Below are 20645 nucleotides of genomic sequence, written 5' to 3' on the forward strand. Positions count from 1 at the left end.
CACCCTAATGGGTGCTTACAATGTTAAATGCACCCCCACGCCACCCCCCCACTATAAACGTGAACCCGAAGCGTGGCGAGGGGCGGCGGTACACGTCCTACGACCTTTTCATACCCCAACTATCCACGTCGGCATGGAGTTGAGAATAGATTAGTGTGGCGAGCGCAGCAAGCCACCGAGCCTGAAGCGTGGCGAGCGCAGCGAGCCCCGCGAGGGGACGCGGATACCTTCACAGGTAAACGCGTCCCTTCGCGGGCTTCACAGGTATCCGCATCCGCTCGCCATGCTTCGGGCTCGGTGGCTCGCTGCGCTCGCCACACTAATCTATTCTCAACTCCACGCCGACGTGGATAGTGGGGGTATGAAAAGGTCCTAGGACGCGTACCGCCGCCCCTCGCTGCGCTCGCCACGCTTCGGGTTCACGTTTATAGTGGGGGGGTGGCGTGGGGGTGCATTTAACATTGTAAGCACCCATTAGGGTGCTTATACAATGTTTAATCACATCGCATCGTATGGCATTGTATGCCATGTACAATGGCATACAATTTGAAAATTGTATGCCATCGTACACTAACCAACGAAAACGCGTTGCATCGCATACCATCGCATGCGTAATGGTATGCGATGCGATGGGCGCCGCCAAAATACACAAGTACCGAGGTTGAGTTAGGCAACACTGGGGGTAGGGAGAGAGGAAAGGGTAAACAGCAGGAGGGGTAGCAGAGGGAGTTGATGAGGAAGTTAGAGGCAGGCAGTGGAGGTACGAAAGAGGGCACTACTGGTAGTTAGGGGCAGGCAGTGCTGGAGATAATGAAGGGGTAAAGGTAGATAGTAGCTTAAACTAGTGGTGGAGGTAGTAGCAGCCAGCACATCGTTGGTGTGTGTTTGAAGCTACTCGCAATAATTATTTAACGTGTGTCTGTAAGACTTGTTTGAGTGTTGAAAATAAATTACTCACAAAAGGCAAGTAGACACCAGCACCCGCTTGCGATCTCTGTTCCCACTACCTAACGCTGGGTACAGTATGCTTCTGCCTTAACATGAGGTTAAGACTTCACGTCAAGCACACAGCAAAGTAGCGCACAGTCAGAGGAGGCAAAAGGAAGTTCCATGGGTTTGGGAGCCACATCTCATTAAAAAAAATTTTTTTTAAAAGAGCCACTGGTTGGTCACCCCTAGTCTATAAAATGCACAGCACAGACGGTAATCTCTAATCTTTCTGATAACTACTTAATTCTCAAGACATACAGTACATCACAGTACTGTTCACCTTCAACAAAAAAAGCCCTTTACAAAGATTATAGTAGGGCATACTCGGATGTGTAGTTTAACAACAGCTGGAGGGCCAAAGGTTTCCCCATCCCTGGATTGAGTCCGTTAGATAAAGCAATCCAAAGAAGATGAAAAAACACCATAAAAAGCACAAAGACACACATGGACCAGACCATTGAAAAACATTGCATTTAAGGGGTATCCAATTATCAGTGAAAATCTTTCCTTATGTTTCCCAGATTTTTTCTAAGAGGGGGCTCTCCCATTAAGTTGCCCACATGAAAACAATATATTTTGTCCTGAAAGCACATAGGTTCAGAGAAACCTGTGTGTCACCGGCCACAGACCCATTTTCACTTGAAAACAGGGATGCTTTTAGGGATTTTTCACCTGCCTAAGGCAAGTGAAACAAAATCCCTAATTAGCTGTGGCTCGCACTGGCTTATCAGAGCTAAGTGAATAGCCCTGGTTGATGTAATTACCCACAGTAAATGGGCGCCTATAATGGAGTGTACCTAACTATTTTATTTTCATCTAAGATAAACGTACTGGCCTGTAGATTCCCGCAGTTGTCCATTTACTTTCTTTCACAATGCAATAAATTAAGCGCAATACAACATTTAACAGGTTCTTATTAGGACTATAAAAATAAAAAAAATGCATAGATTACATTGCTTGAAATAATTAATTATGAGGATACTTAACATGAAAGCATATCTATCATTAATAGGCTAAATTATGAATTCTCTGCAAATATACAATAACACTAACGCAATAAAGCTTAGAACATAGAAGGAACTATCTTAAGCACGTATCTAGTCAGAAAGAACTAATATTTCCAAAGATAAAAATGAAAACAAGAACTGTATGAATTTAACTAAAGAAAATTGTACAGACATCTCAGATAACAGGATTGGTTACAGGAGCCGAGAGATGCATGTATTTACCATGATAAGGAGGAATGGAAAAAGACAAACAAAGAGATGTTCTTGGAGTGTTGGCGAATGAATAAAGATGAAACAAATGGGCAGTGGAGAGGAACCACACTTTTTCAGACCCATTACAGAGGGGCGGGTGTCAGCTTGGCAACTTGGTTTTAAGAGATACTGAGAAACTTCCACTCCTACATAACAATCAGGGAGGAACTGAGGCGAACAGAACAGAAAATCTATTTTATGTGAAATAAAACCACACGTTCACACAAACTGCTATGATTGTCAGACGATTTAACCTTCACAATGCCAGAAAAAGCTACACTCTTAATAGCGTACTTTATCCTGTGCCCCTCAGTAACACAAGTAGAAGATCATTTGCACGACATTGACCTACTTTCAGGACCAAAGTCTTCTTACCTTCCTTCTCTCTGCAGTGCAAACATGACTCCATCCCTCTGAAAGGGTAGCAACCTCTGCCTCAGTTTTTCGGGAAGGTACGATAGTTCATGGGGCACATCTTGTAGGGAGTCATTTGTTACGTTTGAATTAGCCATGTTTTGTTCACCTATTATAGGAAAAAAAAAAATAATTCAGACTTCCATTTATTGCAAAATGTAGAGATGTACACAAAATAAAATTGTAGTTACAACTCTGGAGTGTGTAAATATTATATATTTAATAACATCACCTTTTGACATCAGCAAGAAGATTCACTTTAACCGTAAATGCTTGTATTTGAACTGTCAGTCTTGAACATGCCCAGCTGTACCTTTAATGTCTCCACCTGTCCTGCACTTGTCAATGTCAGTAGTACCCCTTTCAGACCGCACTTATTACCGGGTAAAATGCAGTTTTTTTACCATTTCAAAACAGTAATATGTGCGGTGTGAAAGATCCGACAGCATTGAACCGGGGAGCTCGGCAGAACGAGCCTGACTTCACAAGCAGTCGGTCTCGTTTTGCCGAGAACGGCCGGGAAGTGATGAGCTGCCGGCGCAACTCGCGGCCGCACCCCCTTCTCGTCCCACTGCAGGCGGGACATTGAATACCGCCTCCGTGTTCTCGGTCGAGCAGACAGAGAATGGGACAGGGTCACGGCTGCCTCTGTCCTATGTCTCCGATATCTATTCTTGGATGATCCAGCACTTTCTTAGACTTAAAATGTCTAAGACTGAACTGATCATCTTCGCATAAAACCCAACCATCTTTCATCCAACAGTCTATTAATGCTCACTGCTACCCCTTCTGTGTAACTCCTGTCTGTCTTACCCTCCCCTTTAGAATGTAAGCTTTCACGAGCAGGGCTATCTCCTCATGTGCCTTTCTTAGAATATATACATCTCTGCCACCCTGATAATTGCTTCAGTGTCCTGTCCCCTGATGTAACTATCCTTATTTACCATGTACTTGTCCTAAATTGTCTTGTACTGTCATTCGTTATTTGTTTTTTGCTCATTTATGTATTGTTAGGCGCTGCAGTATTCCTGTGGCACCATATAAATAAACGATGATAATAATAATAATATATTGATCTACAGTATATCATACACATAATATATGCACCTCTAAAGTATATCATACACATAATATATGCACCTCACGTACTCACCCTACCTCTTTACCTCACCAGTGCTCCTGCCCTGTTCTTCCCTTCCTCTACTTCAGCTTCACTGTCCTCGACAATTTCCACACCTACTTCAGAACTGATTTTAGTTCTACCAGCTATACCCCTATTTATGCTGTATTTTATCAACACACCCTGTACGTTACCTTGTAATTTGTTTTTTGTTTGCTACGTACGGCGCTGCGGACACTTAGTTGGGGTTTTTGACAAACCTAACAGGGCAACGCTTGCACACTTTATTGCTTTCTGGGGATAGCATTGTCTTGATGAGTAGATACTCTTTAATGTTGTGGTACACATAAAGGGCAAAATGTAACATCCTGAGAGATGTAGGCTCTTCCGGAATTCCTGCGGGTCTGCCATATTTTTAAAGTAGCAATCATTTACATTGCAAAATCACTTCAGTTTTGCTTTAAGTTGCCGCTTTAAAAACATGAGAAAACTCACAGGAATCCCCGAACAGCCTACATCTCTCAGGATATTGCATTTTGTTCCTAGCGTCTTTTTAATTAAAGCTGCTGTGTATACACAGAAGTATAGAAGTCCCTAAAATGCTAAACAGGGCTGTACAATGAGGCTATTATAACACACATTACATAATACAATAACAAAGTTATATGATGGCTCTGCCCAAATGAGCTTACAGTCTAAGAAGGTATAAATATGTGCATGACCTTTCATTAGGGCTAGAGTATTGGTGAGGCACTTTGTATTTGTTGCTTCAGTGATTTCATCAGTGATTTCTAACCCTTTGAGTGCCAACATCTCTGTGAGAGATGTTCAAATTATCCACAAAAAATACCAGCGTTTCTCACATTTGTTATATAAATTCAAATAAAAAATGTTGTGTAAAAAAAAAGATATTTCCTATATAGGTAAACATTAGGGGGGAAATTTACCAATATGAAAAACCAAGTTTTTCGTATTGGTATTTCCCCTACGGCTGCATACGACTGTTTGAGTCATATGCAAAGTCGTGTTCCGGAGGGGAAATTACAAAGCAGTCAGATACGACTGCTTTGTAACCCTCCGATGGTGTAATGATTCGTATTAGCGGCCGTATATACGGTCGCTAATACGAATTTTTCTAGCAGTCTGCACGGATCAGTCAGATCCGTGCAGGCTGCAGAGTGTAAAAAAAAAATAGAAAAATTAATAAATTTAAAAAAAAAAATCGGCGTGGGGTCCCCCCCCACAGCTGTAACCAGCACCAGGCTGAAGGAGCCGGGGCCGGTAATGAAAAATCAGGGAACCCGACAAATAGGGGTTCCCCGATTTTTAACAACCAGCCCCAGGCTCCAGGTCTGGGGCTGGTTCCCAAAATACGGGGGACAAAATGACTAGGGGTCCCCCGTATTTCAAGAACCAGTCCCAGGCACAACTAGCCAGCAGGGTAATGTCACAGCCAGGGGACACTTATGATATAAGGTCCCGCGGCCAAAACATTAACCCCCTGACCGGTCAGCCTGGCCAGGGGCCCTGGGGGAGTGGGGACCCCCCAATGAAGGGGTCCCCCCCTCCAGGACTTACCTGACCAGGCTGAAGCCTGGTACTGTCCCCGATGCCCCTGGGCGGTGGGCATCGGGCTGATTATGGTGTAAAAAATAGATTAAACTATTGTTTTTTACTGTGGCACTACAAGTCCCAGCCTGCTGGGCATTAAAGGGCCCGCTGGCACTTGTAGTTCCACAGTTAAAAAAATAGTACACAAAACACACTGACACACTTTTAAAATAAAACTTTAATACATACAAAGCCCACACATACTAATACTTACCTATCTTCTTTCCATAGGTAGCCCTGGTCCTGTGTCGTCTTCTGGTCCTGTGTCGGCGGTCTTCTGGATCCATGTCGACGTCCTTCTTCAAGTCGACGTCGCTGTCGGCGATGGCGTCCGGATCCGACGAAATCCATGGAGGAAGCTGTAGATGGAAACCATACTCACCTGTCCCAGCGCGACGTAGTCCAGGTAAGTGTCTTGGTTCTCCAAGTCCCAGCTTGCTGGGGAGGCTTGCTGGCACTTGTAGTGCCACAGTAAAAAACAATAGTTTAATCTATTTTTTACACCATAATCAGCCCGATTCCCACCGCCCAGGGGCATCGGGGACAGTACCAGGCTTCAGCCTGGTCAGGTAAGTCCTGGAGGGGGGGACCCCTTCATTGGGGGGGTCCCCACTCCCCCAGGGCCCCTGGCCAGGCTGACCGGTCAGGGGGTTAATGTTTTGGCCGCGGGACCTTATATCATAAGTGTCCCCCGGCTGTGACATTACCCTGCTGGCTGGTTGTGCCTGGGACTGGTTCTTGAAATACGGGGGACCCCTAGTCATTTTGTCCCCCGTATTTTGGGAACCAGCCCCGGACCTGGAGCCTGGGGCTGGTTGTTAAAAATCGGGGAACCCCTATTTGTCGGGTTCCCTGATTTTTAATTACCGGCCCCGGCTCCTTCAGCCTGGTGCTGGTTTCGGCTGTGGGGGGGACCCCACGCCGTTTGTTTTTTTTTATTTATTTAATTTTTCTATTTTTTTATACTGAAGCCTGCACGGATCTGACTGATCCGCGCAGGCTTAAAGCAAATACAACAGGAAAATGGTGTTCTATTTTTCTGTCGTATTTGCGTGGGTGTTTTACACCACTTAGCAGCCGTATTATCAGTACGGCTGCTTAGTACATCAGGAACCACCATTCTTTTGAATGGTGATTTCTGACGTATCCTATCGATGGTGTAGGACATTCGTATTTGTAAATACAAATACGAATGTTCCATCTTTAGGACTACGAATTGTTGTATTTTTGGGATTGTAAATCCCGAAAATACAAATTCGTAAAAAAAAGGTGTATTTCTCCCTACGAATACACCTTTTTTCTACGAATCCATTTTGGTAAATGTCCCCCTATAGGTCATCATGATAAATAAAAAAAACAATTTTTACACCTATTGTGACAAATTCCACTGGCACTCAAAAGGTTAAATTGAAAAGCTGGGTGCACGGTAGACAATCGGAAGCCAGATCTGGCAGATCGGACAGGCATATGACTCACATTCGCCAGCTCCAGCAATGCTGGCAGATCTGAAGATAATATCAGGAACACAATGCACCTGGATGTGGCCACAGAATGATATATTGCGCGGTCTCCATTTATTACGTACATCCTTAATCCAGAATAGCCGTGTGTGTACCCAGCTTTAGTCCCAACAAATTGTTTCTATGGGGAAGGATTCAATTATCACCAATGTGCCACATTGACAATGAGCTTATCACATCCCCAAAATTTGCAGTAACTGAAGATTTCTATTTTTCTATGCACATCTATAGATATGGCGTTGAGGTACTGAATGTCCGAATCGCATACCGCATTACTTCACCAATTCTGAGAGCTAAATCCCCTCCCCTTATTCATCTTGGAAATAAAGTACATTTCAAAAGATTATTAACTTCACTGCTCAATCTAAATGCATCATAAGATGTTCTTCATTGGATAGTAGTCATCATAAGGAGCTGTATATGAAATAAAAATGCACATGTTCCGCAAATCAGCTATTTAAAAAAAAAAAAAAAAAATCCCCGTTATCACAACATTACCACCATTAGTATTTGAACATATTCTACATGTGCAATTGTTAAGATTACTAGGCTTTATTTTTTGCAGACCAGCTTACAGTTCAGATTTAGCAATCATTAAAAAAAAAAAAAAAAGTGACTATAGAAAAATGTAATAACTGTAAAATATACATATATTTAATTATATTGTATAAATATACATTTATAATAATTGTTTGGAATTGTTTAACTGGATTTGCAGAACATTGTTGTTAGCACTTATTGCAAAAGTCTTTGGTTTGTACACACATATGTGTTAACTAAGGAAATCGCACCGCAGCGCAAATTGCATGAGATGCAATGCGATTTTTCTACGCAGAATAGCCCAGTACGATAAGTGCGTACTGGGCGCCGTGAAAATACACAAGTACCATAATTTTATATTTGAATGAAATATCTTGAGGTATCTTACATTTACAGTATGTTGTATAAACACATCAAATACATGAAATACGCACAAATATATTTTATTTGTGCATAAAGTGAGGTTTTATAACATAAAATAAAGTTTGTGTACAATCTCAAGCACTGAAATAGAATGGCAAGCAATCATTTTCTTGCATATATTTAGTGACAGTTACCTACAGTATGATGTCACCAGTAGTGCCAGTTACGGATGTACCCAGTACGGTTTTAGCAAAATAAATAAAAAATTGGAGGCTACGGTTTTCGGGGTAATTTGGATAACGGATATTTGGATAAGGGATACTCAACCTGCATCCCCTTACGTAAACTCAAAACACATCTGCAGTAATTAAACAGACCCCATTGTTACCATCGGAGATTGCAAATATATCTAGAATAAAAACACCTAGCTGATTCACAGTGTTAACTGCTGTCTGGAAAAAGTGACAGTCTGTGGATATACAGTGCAATATAAAAAGATATTCATTCCCCATCTCATTCAGATGAGTTATTGTGCAGTATTAAATGCACATTAACGAAATGTGCAGCGAATCCTGTTTAGGATTTGCTGCACATTCGCAGGGTTCCGGAGGGCTGGAGCATTCGCTACCAGCCCTCCGTGTCACCCTATTCAACTTGTCAGGGGCAGCGAGCCCCTGGCGGCGAATCTGCAGGGAGCTGGGAGACGGCGACAGGCAGGGAGATGGAAGTCTCCCTGCCTGTGCCTGTCACTGAGGAGGGCTGCCAGGACACTGGCAGAGCCCCCCCAGAGCTGGCAGGGGGCTGGGATCATCAGCCGCTGCACTCTGGTCCCGATCGTGCATGTGTAATGATCGGGACCAGAGTGCAGTGAATAAATGAATATTAATGAGCTGCTCTCGGCTCCCTGCTGGCCAAAGTGTATAAAAAAAATGTTAAAAAAATATTAAAATAAAATTAAATATATATTAATGTGCTTTAAGCACATGATTACAAATAGCATGCCCCTTCTTAGAAAAAAAAAACAGCTTTTTTGACACCAAACTTCCCCCGCAAAACTCTTTATTTCAAAAGATCACTTTCCTGTTCACCTAAAAAAGATGACGAATGCAAAACGGCAAATCATGGCAAAAATTCGGGGACAAAGCAATTCGCCATCCTAGCATTGAATACACTCTGGGCGAATTCCACTAAAAACCCCATTGAAAACACCGGCGGATCGCAATTGGCGAATCGCCAGACATTCGCTCTTCATTTGCAGCGAATTGTGTCCATTGAATAGGCCGAATTGATTTTTCTGTGAGAAAATTCGCCGTAACCCTGGCGAATTGCCTGATTCGCTGTAAAATGTGGCGAATCAAAGGCATTTAATACTGGCCATTGTGTCCTTATACGTTTGGTAGTAATATTTCAACAATACTCTATCTTTGAATCCATAATTAAGCTAAAGTTACCAAGACAGGTACACGTGGGGCAACAGGAGCTTTGTGCTATGCGATCTAGCTCGGCACCTGCTGATGCTAAAGCTTCTCCTATAATAGCAACATTTGAAAGGACAAATTAATTCTGCCCCAACTCCGGTGCAACCAGGTTTTACGGAGGACAACGTACTGGTGACTCTTCAAAGCAGACCAAAAGGAGAAACCCGCTAACAGGGCCTCACTAGACCTGTTGACACTAACTAACGGCTCCTGAGCCAAAACTGGGGAACAGAAATATGTTGGTGACCACATCGCGGACCACATGCGATCGAGTCTCAAATATAAGAAAGCAAGGCAATATAAAATAACACCACACAATGCACAGCAAATCATACTAAGACAGAACAAGGACAAACCACAGGAAAGAACCCCTATGGAGGCAAGCAACCAAGGCCAGTGTAAGGGAAACACTGCCCTGCAGAGAAGCAAAGGGAAACAAAAACAATAATGCCTGGGCTCCAAGAATGGAGCACTTACATAACCAGAGATGGCAGAGGTGGACCACAGGAGTACACTGAATCAAATGACCGAATTATCCTGGAAAAGAAGAAAAAGCAGAGCAGATGGCAAGTGACCTGCAGGAAACTATCACCGGCGGGGCAGTGCTGGGGAGAATGCCTTAAAAAGGGCTTAGGTGATAAACCACCAGACGCAGACCCAATAAGCCCCTCTGCCCTAATGCTGCCAGCTGACACCAAGATAATGAGCTAATTACCCGTCTTGTGCATATAGTAACACACACAGGAGGCCACCAGAGAGTCCATTACTAGAAAAGCACACAGAAACGTAGAGCATCAGATAAAAGACACATCGGGTGAGAGATTCAGAAAGTGAGAGATTTGGTGAGAAATCTCCAGTTTTTTTAAAGCGGCAATCATTTACACTGCAAAACCAGTTTGATTTTGAAGTGTGAATGATTGCCGCTTTAAAAAAACTGGAGATTTCTCACCAAATCTCTCACTTTCTGAATCTCTCATCCTATTAAATCTCACCCATCATGTTTACTTCCCTTCCAAAATCATAAGTGTCCTGCAGTGCCATTGGCTCAGAACTGGCAAAAACCAATGGAACAAAGGTACACTCTCATATATTGTTTGGAGAAGTCTCATCAGAAGTGATCTTCATATAAGAATTGCAGTCAAAATACCATACCTTTGACGTAGAAGCAAAGCCAAGCAACTCAACTATGCACGGAAACATACTGTAGGAACTGGGGTAAAGAAATAGCAGCAATGGTGATCTGAACTAATGAGTAAAAATTACAAATAATTGCATCGGCCCATGTTTTATTAGATTAGATAAAATTGTTATATTCCTCAACCATGACCCGTGTCTCTGTAAATGGCTTTATTTCTTCAGCGTTTCCTCTTACACAGTGTATGAGACAGGGATGTCCCCTCTCACCGATGCTTTTTGCCATAGCTATAGAGCCCTTGGTCTGTATTATTAGATCTTCACCGCAGTTGGGGGTTCTGGTTGGGCAGCAGGACTCACAAAATTGCTCTGTTTGCAGAAGATATTCTGTTGTTTGAATCTGACTATTCCACTACTATGCCTGAGATTTTAAATGTTATTAATACCTTTGGAGGATTTCCTGGTTTATCCATAAATTGGGATACATCCCGTATCCTTCCTTTTCAGGGTTCTTGTCCTGCTGACTGTGCCCTTTCCTCTTCAATGGGTTTACTCATTTATGTATCTGGGCATCTGTGTAACTAATAATTCCCCACTATATTATATTTTAAATATAAAACCACAACTTGATTAATTTCAATTGCGTATCAAGGTGTGGGGAAAGCTGCGGAATAGTCAACCTTATTAAATTGGTAGTGTTATCAAACTTCTGTATGTATTGCAGCATTCTCCTATACACAGCAGGGCCAAAAATAATTTGTACAGACACCGTTTGTGCAAGTTCACCCACTTAAAAAATATGAAAGAGGTCTGTAATTTCCAACATAGGTACACTTCAACTGTGAGACAGAATGTGTGTGTGTGTGTGGGGGGGGGGGGGGGGGGGGAGAGACAGGAAATCACATGGTATGATTTTTTAACAATCTATTTGTATTCTTGCAGAAAATAAATATTTTGGACACCTACCAACCAGCAAGATATCTGGCTCTCACAGACCTGTTACTTCTTCTTTAAGAAGCTCTTCTATCCTCCACTCATTGCCTGTATTAATGGCACCTGTTTGAACTGGTTATCTGTATAAAAGACACCTATCCACACCCTCAAAAGTCAGACTGCAACCTCTCCACCATGGCCACGATCAAAGAGCTGTCTAAGGACACAAGGGACACAATTGTAGAGCTGCACAAGGCTGGGATGAGCTTCTCAACAATATGCAAGCAGCTTGGTGAGAAGAAATCAACTGTAGTGCAATTATTAAAAAATGAAGAAATACCAGATTACCGACAATCTCCCTCGACCTGGGGATCCATGCAAAACCTCACCTCATGGGGTATCAATGATCTTGAGAACAGTGATGAATCAGCCCAGAACTACACAGGGGTTCCTGGTCAATGACCTCAAGAGAGCTGGGACCACAGTCACAAAGGTTACCATTAGTAACACACTACGTTGTTGTGGATTCAAATCCTGCAGTGCTCGAAAGGTCCCCCTGCTTAAGCCAACACATGTCCAGGCCGTCTAAAGTTTGTCAGTGACCATGTGGATGATCCAGAGGATGATTGGGAGAATGTCATGAGGTCAGATGTGAACAAAATAAAACTTTTTGGTATAAACTCCACTCTCCTTGTTTGAAGGAGGGAGAAGAATGAGGAGCGGCATCCCCGAAACACCATACCCACTGTGCAGCATGGGGGTGGAAAAGTCATGCATTGGGGCTGCTTTTCTGCAAAGGGGACAGGACAGTAAAAAGAAAAACAGAAAAGTCCCAAGGCGCTAATAGCCCATGCAGCCTCAATTCCTGAAGGAGGACCACTTTGTAATCCCCACTGTAGGTATTCCAGAACAAGATGAGGAATTGTGGGCGCTTGGCTTGTGTGCCCAGTGATGTGGATTTTGCTCCGAATAGATGATTGGAGAGAAAAAACAAACAAAATGTGTGCATCAGTGACACAAAATCTGTATAACAAATGGTTTTAAAGGATAAGGCGGGTCCCAGAAATAGATGGCGTACCAGAACTCAATGTGATGAGGTGCTGGATGTGTATAAGGGCATCTTTACAGGATAACCACAGGTGCATATATAAAGGTGTATACCGGTTTCAAGTGACCAAGTGCTCCAAGGTGCGTACCGTACTCACTAAGAACTAGGAGTTTCGTAAGCATATAAAGGTATTTTTATAGCTGTGAAATCCCAGCCAAACACAATGACATCATTCAGTGGCCCCAAATGCTTCGTACCGTACTCACTGCTGTTGCAGGTGTAATGCACTCATAAAGGTATCTTTTGATGGAACCAATCCCCTCCCACTCCGCTCTCAGTAGATGGCAGTATGGTAATCGCCAAAAACACAAAGGGAGGGTCGGTCTCAGTAAAAAAAGTTTAATTAAACAGCTTGTGATGTGGCCAATAGGCCATGTAGCCACAATTACAAAATAAAAACAAGAACAATAACTCACTCGGTCCTCGACATGTTTCGGCGGTCCCAGCCGCCTTTTTCAAGGATAGTGAGTGAGTAACAACTGACAGGGTATATATTCAAGATGGAGGAACCATTTCCGGTTCACCGTAATTACGGTGAGTAGGAGTCAAACATCCAATTTGTCTAGCGATTATCTGTATTTATTATTCAGCCACAGGCGGATCCTCCTATTACATAGAGACTGAAAAGGGGGTACCTGTGTGTGTCTGCAGTGGTCAAAAACGTTTTATTCTTAATCACGCTACCTGCACCGCTTCCGCCGTATGGAACGCATAACCGGATGTTCCCATGGAAGTATCCGCAGTGGAACGCATATCCGGGAGTTCAACTTCCTCAAATTTGACACGCAGACCCCCAATGATAAGCGGTGCAATAATCAGCGCCGTGTCAGGTATTAATGCAACAGGGAAGATCTGATGCTTGTTATTAAACGTGGATTTGCGATTAATCATATAGTAGGTTCCCGGTGCATCATATAAAGTAGTCCTCTCTGTATGTATAACAAAGTGGCTTGACAAATGGTTCCTCCATTTCCATAATCATATTATAAAGTATACATAATACTAATGCAAATATAATGAAAATATAGTCTACATTATATCGATGTAAACATGAATACATGAAAAATACATGAAAAATCACACAAGGTAAAAAATTACACAAGATAAAAAATTAAAAATATTAAGAAATATGAAATACATAGGCGTGATCATAAAAACCATTTCAATTCAAACTCGTGGTTAAGGCCATACGGGGTTAGGGTGGATAAGTTGAAGATCCACTTTATCTTTGTTTGAACCAAACAAACATCTCTATTGTTATGTAGCGAGTTACTTTGGACAGCTTCTAGTCCCCAGAAACCTGTAATGGCTCTGGTGGAACAGTCATGGACTTCTAGAAAATGCAGGGAAAACGGGTGATCTTTAAAACCCTTCTTAATATTGTGAATGTGCTCTGCAAGACGCACCTTTAAATTTCTTTTAGTCTTGCCGACATATCATTTTTCACATGAGCATCGGATGGCATAAACCACGTAATTCGAATTGCAGGTAATAAACTGTTTTGGTTTAATACACACATTATTCAGTTTAAATTCAGTGAACTTCCTCATAGTTGAAGGATAGGCTTTGCACATGGCGCAGTCGCCACATCGATGGAAGCCATTATTTCGCGTGGACATAGTACCCTTTTCCAAAAACGCACTGTTCACTAATTTATCCTTTAAATTAGCTGCACGCCTATATATAAATTTGGGTTTTTGAGGTAGAACAAGTAACAGTTTTCAATTGTTTTTAAAAATGCGCTCTATAGAACTATGGTAAGCACTATATTGGGTATTGAAAGCTATAGTGTAACTGGCTGTCCCAGGTGTCTTAGTGGGTTTTTCTATGAGAAGGTTCTCCCTCACCATAGACCTGGTTTCCTCCAGTGCTTCATCTAGCAGCCCAGTTTTATAGCCCTTATTTATGAACGTATCCTTCATTTTTGTGGCACTGGTCTCAAAATTCATAACATTAGAGCAATTGCGTTTTAGTCGCACGAACTGACCCTTAGGGATATTTGATATATATCTTTTGAGATGGTTACTTGATGGATTGATATAGGAATTTGAATCCGATGGTTTTTGATATACCGTGGTTTCTATTTTGTTGTTTTCCACATATATCCTAAGATCCAAGAAAAAGGGGACAGGACGGCTGATCCGTATTAAGGAGAGGATGAATGGAGCAATGTATCATTAAATGTTGACCAAAAATCCCTTAGTAATAGCACTGGAGATGGAACGTGGCTGTGGGGGGGGGGGTTAAGTGCTATGCATACCAGCTGCTGAGTGTGACGTTTCGTGAAGCACCAGCTGGAGTGTAACGGAGGCTGGGTGCTTTGATATAAGGTTGTTGCATTAACTACAGAAGGGAGTGAAGCAATGAGATAAAATAAAACCTTATTTAATGAATATACTGCGATACAGGTTATGAATAATGGCACAATAGTAATACTGTAGTTTGTGAGATGTTAAAGTCAATAACATACAATACTTTATTGAAGAGATTGAAGATGCTTGGTAATTGGGTAGTTGAAAGAAGTATTGGATGATTGGTTGAAGAATTGGGTGATTGGATTAGGGTTGGATGATTGAATGAAGAATTGGATAATTGGTTGAAGAATTGGATGATTGGATTAGGGTTGGATGATTGAATGAAGAATTGGATGATTGAATGAAGATTGGATGATTGGATGAAGATTGGATAACAAATTGGAAGAAATGAATAAGGATAGGGTGGTGGAGTCCAAATGATCTTGCTGCGTAGGATCGTGGCTGCAGAACCAGTATTGACCACAGAGAATAACCGTCAGGAATGAGGAGAAAGAGAATATCCCTTTGGGGGGCTAAGCTTGTCCAGTCCGTATAGGAGGCAGCAGGTTCCCTGATGATGAGGTATAGCAGTGAGACGATCAGCAGGAGAAGGAATGACTTCACCGGAGGCGCAGAAACTGTAGTGAATGCTACAGTCAGCCAGGAGAGCTCAATGATGTGCGTGGATCGACATCATTGCACTGACTGCCGGTCTTGCCCGGCAAGTCAGTATTTGAAGGGTGAGCTGCGTGTTGATTGGCTTGCTGTTTGACAGCACTGAGTGGAGCCGCGCAGCATAGGTTGTTGTATAGGAAAAAATGGCCGCCTCCAGAGGAGGCGACAGAAACCAGCCGGCGGTGATTTACGCGGATTCGCTGCTGCCGGCGTTTCCAGCCAGAGGCATGACCAGACACAGACCCATCATGGCGGCTCATGTCTCACGCCACCCAGACCCCGCATGGCACCAAAACACACACCACCACTGTCACCTGAAGGCGACAGTGCGAGAGCATGCACACTACCAGCATGAGGCACAGCAGCGCAGGTGAGCGCCAGGGCAGGATATAGGTCTTAGGGCTAAGCACAGCACAGGGGAACCGGGTAGCAGCCATGGTGGTCGTGACACTAAGATTACGGTTATATTGTTCCATCATTTTGATGGGCTGGTAACTAGTGATGGTATAATCCCCATCATTTAAAGAAGCAAATATAGCAAAAAAATAAAGCCATAAACAGCATGCTTTTAGAACTTGTGCCTGATGTGCCCAAACTTACACCAAGCCAGATACGTTCTCTGGTCAGTCTCTACACTTAGAAGAGGCAATAACTGTGATAGTTTTGCCCAAACTGTCGTTTTTTGGGGAGGAATACGTCTGAAAAATCTGATCTTCTCTGATAGCATAAATCACTTTCTTATATTAACAAACCAAATCATTTTTTTAGATGCTTTACAGCAGGGGTGGGGAACCTCAGGCACGGGGGCCATATGCGGCCACCGTAGCCAGTCTGAGTGGCCCACCCCCTCGCCCGGTGGCTTTGCCGGGAGTCAAGCACAGGGGAATTCTCGCGAGAGGTCGGTAGTTCTCACAAGATTCCTCTTAATCAACAGCAGCCAGAGACTGTCCGTCCTATTCAGCGGCAGCCGCTGGAGCGTGGGACAGCTGCAGCAGGACAATTTGCAAGATATATTTTGACATATGGCCCCCAAAGGATTTTTTTCCCCATACAAACGGCCCTTGGCACAAAAAAGGTTCCCCACCCCTGCTTTACAGCCATGCTAAATGAATGTCTGTTAATAAAAGAACCTACTCTCATTTAAGGTCCATACACACCAGGTAATTTTTAGCTAAAAGCAGCTCAATTTTACCGTTTGAGTTGCTTTCAGCTCAAAAGCTGCCCAGTGTGTACAGCGATGTTTGGGCAGCGATGAGCAGTGAGCACTAATGCATGCTGCCGCATCTTCACTAGCCGCCGCAGCTCATCTGCATGAGCGACTGGGTGGACAACTTTCTGTGGAGTCCTGCTATCAAAATTTGTCCATCCCCTGTAAAAATTGCTGGCCAGGGGGGAAAAATTTTCAGGCCAGCGATTGTCACATCATTGCTATCTATACACACACTGGGCAAAATCGCTCAATGTGTATGGACCTTTACAGAGAAGCCATTTCATGAGATGACTAAAGATGTACAGACAGAAAAACATGATTAATAATGAATCGTTTGTCTGCAGCTAATCTTTTATTTAACATAAGTTGTGTATTTAATGACTAGAATTATGTGCTGAAATATACCAAGCCCTAAAAAAAATCCAATTTAAACACAGGAGAGTGTTTACCATCTTGATCCAGCATATTATAGATTTGTTTCAAATGTGCTATTAAACATTATATTAATGTATGGAAACTAATGGGAAAAAAACAATCAGTGATTCTGAGGAGGGAATATTAAGCAAACTGTACACCTGACTAAAACTACAATGCACTGAAGGAGGGGGAGGGGGCATATGTAGCATGTGCAGGGAGATTTAAGCTGGGTACACACATCCCAGCGACAAAACGCTGGCGACGGCCATTAAGCATTCTGCAGCATGACCCTCGCTAGCGATGTCTTCCGTCGGCCCTGCATGCAGGGTCAACAGAGGATGTCGCTGACGACACACAGGAGCGCACACAGTCAAAATAGCAGGTACGCACTAGTGTTCCCCATAGTATGTCCAGGTGCACAGTTACTTTTTTTTTTTTTTTTTTAAATCAAGTGATTTTTAATGTTTTCAAAAACACATATCACATATACAAAACAAGATAGAATAGAACAATGGTATGCTTAACATAATATGCATCAAATAAATATGAAGTAGTGTAGAACAGCGTAACATATAATATGGAGGCAAGCTGGAGGCTGCAGAGGGTATATTAGGTGAGCTTAGTATATGATCCCGATATTAATCAATCTCACCCAAATTCCCCACCCATTTAGAGCGGAGAGCAGCCAAATCAGCAGACCCAGAAAATGAGGGGAGTTGAGTACAAAACTGAAATCCTTTTATGGGGTACATATCATTACATCACCAGCATGTTGGTCGACAGTCATTAGGTCGACACCATTAGGTCAACATGCATTTAGGTCGACATGAGTCTAGGACGACATGCAGGAAGGTCGACATGAGTCTAGGTCGACGTGGGTTAGGTCGACATGGGTTTTTTCACATTTATTCTTGTCCTGAATATCGACACAGTCGACATGGACACTGAAACGTAGAACCGCTGCGCTCGCCATGCTTCTGGCACTCTATTTTATTCTCCCACCATGCCCTAGTTGATGGTAGGGCATGGAATACCGCCTGTCAGCACGTTAGCTAAAAGAAAAAGTGAAAAACCCAGTCGACCTTTTGACTGTTCCCCTAACCCATGTAGGCCTAACCTATGTCAACCTTCACTCATGTCGAACCTAATTGCATGTCAACCTAATGACTGTCGACCAACATGCTGGTGACCCATTGATCGTATCACCCTTTAATGTGTAGTCATATTAACCACTGCGCAAACAAAGCATGCCCAAATTGTAAGTATCGAAAAAAGTAGTGACTCGGAATGGCAAATGTGGAGATTATATATTCAAAAGAATTAAGAACCCCTGCCTGAGAAAGTTGTTCTATGGCAGATACCCCCAAAGCACATCTACGTGCTCTTTTTTTTATTACTCCTATCTTAGAATCAGGACCAATGTTCTGAGTTAGTGTCCACACCCATTTGTGTTTTGACTAGAACGAATTTTAAATGATTTCCAGTATATAGCGCACACATATTCCACAGTGCATTACAGAGAATATTTGGTAATTCACAGCAGTCCCTGCCTCAACTGAGCTTACAATCTTCATTCCCATCTACATGTACGCACATATATTCATGCTAGGCTTAATATTTTTGGGAGCCAATTAACCTACCAGTTTATTTTTGGATTGTGGGAGGATACTGGAGTACCAGGAGAAAACTCATGCAAGCACTGGTAGAACATAAAAACTACACACAGTTAGGATTGTGGTGGTAACCAATTTCATGACCTTAGTGTGTGAAAGTAATGCTATTACACCGTCCATGCTGCCAAGTAAATATATTTCCAGGATAACTCAAGTAGATTGTTTGGTACTCTTTACCTAGAACGGCGCCCACGATGTCCATCGCGGTCATCGGGGGTAAAAAATCGCGGGCATCGCATGCACTAAAAAAACGGATGCGACGCGATGCCCGCGATTTTCCCATAGGGATCAATGTTAAAAGTGTGATTGGACGCGATTTTAGTGTTAAATGCCTCAATGCCCGCGATTTTTACATAGGAAACAATGTTAAATGGGCCACAGAGCCCTAATAGTCCCCCTGAAGTCTTAAATGGCCCCCACAATTTTTAACGCCACCCCACGATCAACGTGAACCCGAAGCGTGGCGAGCGCAGCGAGCCCGCGAGGGGCGGCGGTACGCGTCCTCCGACCTTTTCATACCTCCACTATCCACGTCGGCGTGGAGTTGAGAATAGAATAGTGTGGCGAGCACAGCGAGTCACCGTACCCGAAGCGTGGCGAGCGCAGCGAGCCCCGCGAGGGGACGCGGATACCTGTGAAGCCCGCGAAGGGACGCAGATACCTGTGAAGGTATCCGTGTGCGCTCGCCACGCTTCGGGCTCGGTGGCTCGCTGCGCTCGCCACACTATTCTATTCTCAACTCCACGCCGACGTGGATAGTGGGGGCATGAAAAGGTCGGAGGACGCGTACCGCCGCCGCTCGCCACGCTTCGGGTTCACGTTGATCGTGGGGTGGCGTTAACAATTGTGGGGGCCATTTCTGACTTTAGGGTGACTATTTGGGCTCTGTGGCCCATTTAACATGGTTTCCTATGGAAAAATCGCGCCCATTGAGCCATTGAACACTAAAATCGCGTCCAATCACACTTTTAACATTGATCCCTATGGGAAATCGCGGGCATCGCATCGCACCCGTTTTTTAGTGCATGCGATGGGCGCCGTTCTAGGTAAAGAGTACCAATTGTTTTACTAAAGAAAAAAAAACTTTGTGCACACGAGAATTATTTCTTTATACAGGTAGTTGTAGACACAGCCCGTCAAGTGTACATGGTGCCCTATGATAAGCTTTTATGACCAGTTGCTACCTGCACTGGCCTCAGTGGCATAGCAATGGATGCTTAAAGATTCTGAAGGACTGAGGAATCTCCCTGCAACTCTGCTCCAGACCTGCAGTCCTGACGCGCCTTTCCCCATTGAAAATGTCCCTCCAAAAAATGCCACTGCCTCAAAGGAGACCGGTATTAAGTATGCTAGAGAAGGTGGCAGCCATTTTTAGAGAGATATTTTAAATGAGAACAGGAGCTACCAAACAATCTCCCTGAGAGAAAGACATGTTTAACAGGGTTGGGATCGTTTGGTCGAATGCATTATGGTCGAATGTCATTACATCGAATCCATTAGGTCGAATTGCTAAAAGGTCGACATGATTCTAGGTCGACATGGGAAAAGGTCGAAATGATTCTAGGTCGAAAGGTCATTAGTTCGACATTCACAAAGTCGACATGGGGTTTTTCACTGTTTTTTTACCTGAATGTCAACACAGTCGACATGGACACAGTTTAAAGTGCACTGCATCCCCTCGCATCGCTCGCTGCGCTCGCGATGCGTCGGGCACGGTGCCTCGCTACGCTCGGCACACTATTTTATTCTCCCACCACGCCCTAGTGGATGGTAGGGCATGAAATACCGCCTGTCAGCACATGTCGGCTCAAAAAACAGTGAAAAACCCCATGTCGACTTTGTGAATGTCGACCTAGACAATGTCGAACTAATGACCTTGTCGACCTAATGACCTGTCGAACTAATG

At 43.4% G+C, this 20645-nt stretch overlaps 1 protein-coding gene across 1 annotated transcript in view; it reads right to left on the reverse strand.

Annotated features, from left to right (window-relative positions):
- ZRANB3 (zinc finger RANBP2-type containing 3) overlaps positions 1-20645 on the reverse strand; it is a 264866-nt gene that overhangs the window by 214213 nt on the left and 30008 nt on the right. The window contains exon 2 of the mRNA XM_083153824.1: positions 2625-2772. Within this exon, the coding sequence (XP_083009950.1) occupies positions 2625-2761 (137 nt within the window). The 5' untranslated portion in view covers positions 2762-2772. The remainder of the gene's footprint in view (positions 1-2624; positions 2773-20645) is intronic.

This window comes from Crinia signifera, chromosome 7 (assembly GCF_055691185.1).
Source record: "Crinia signifera chromosome 7, ASM5569118v1, whole genome shotgun sequence".
NCBI lineage: Eukaryota > Metazoa > Chordata > Amphibia > Anura > Myobatrachidae > Crinia > Crinia signifera.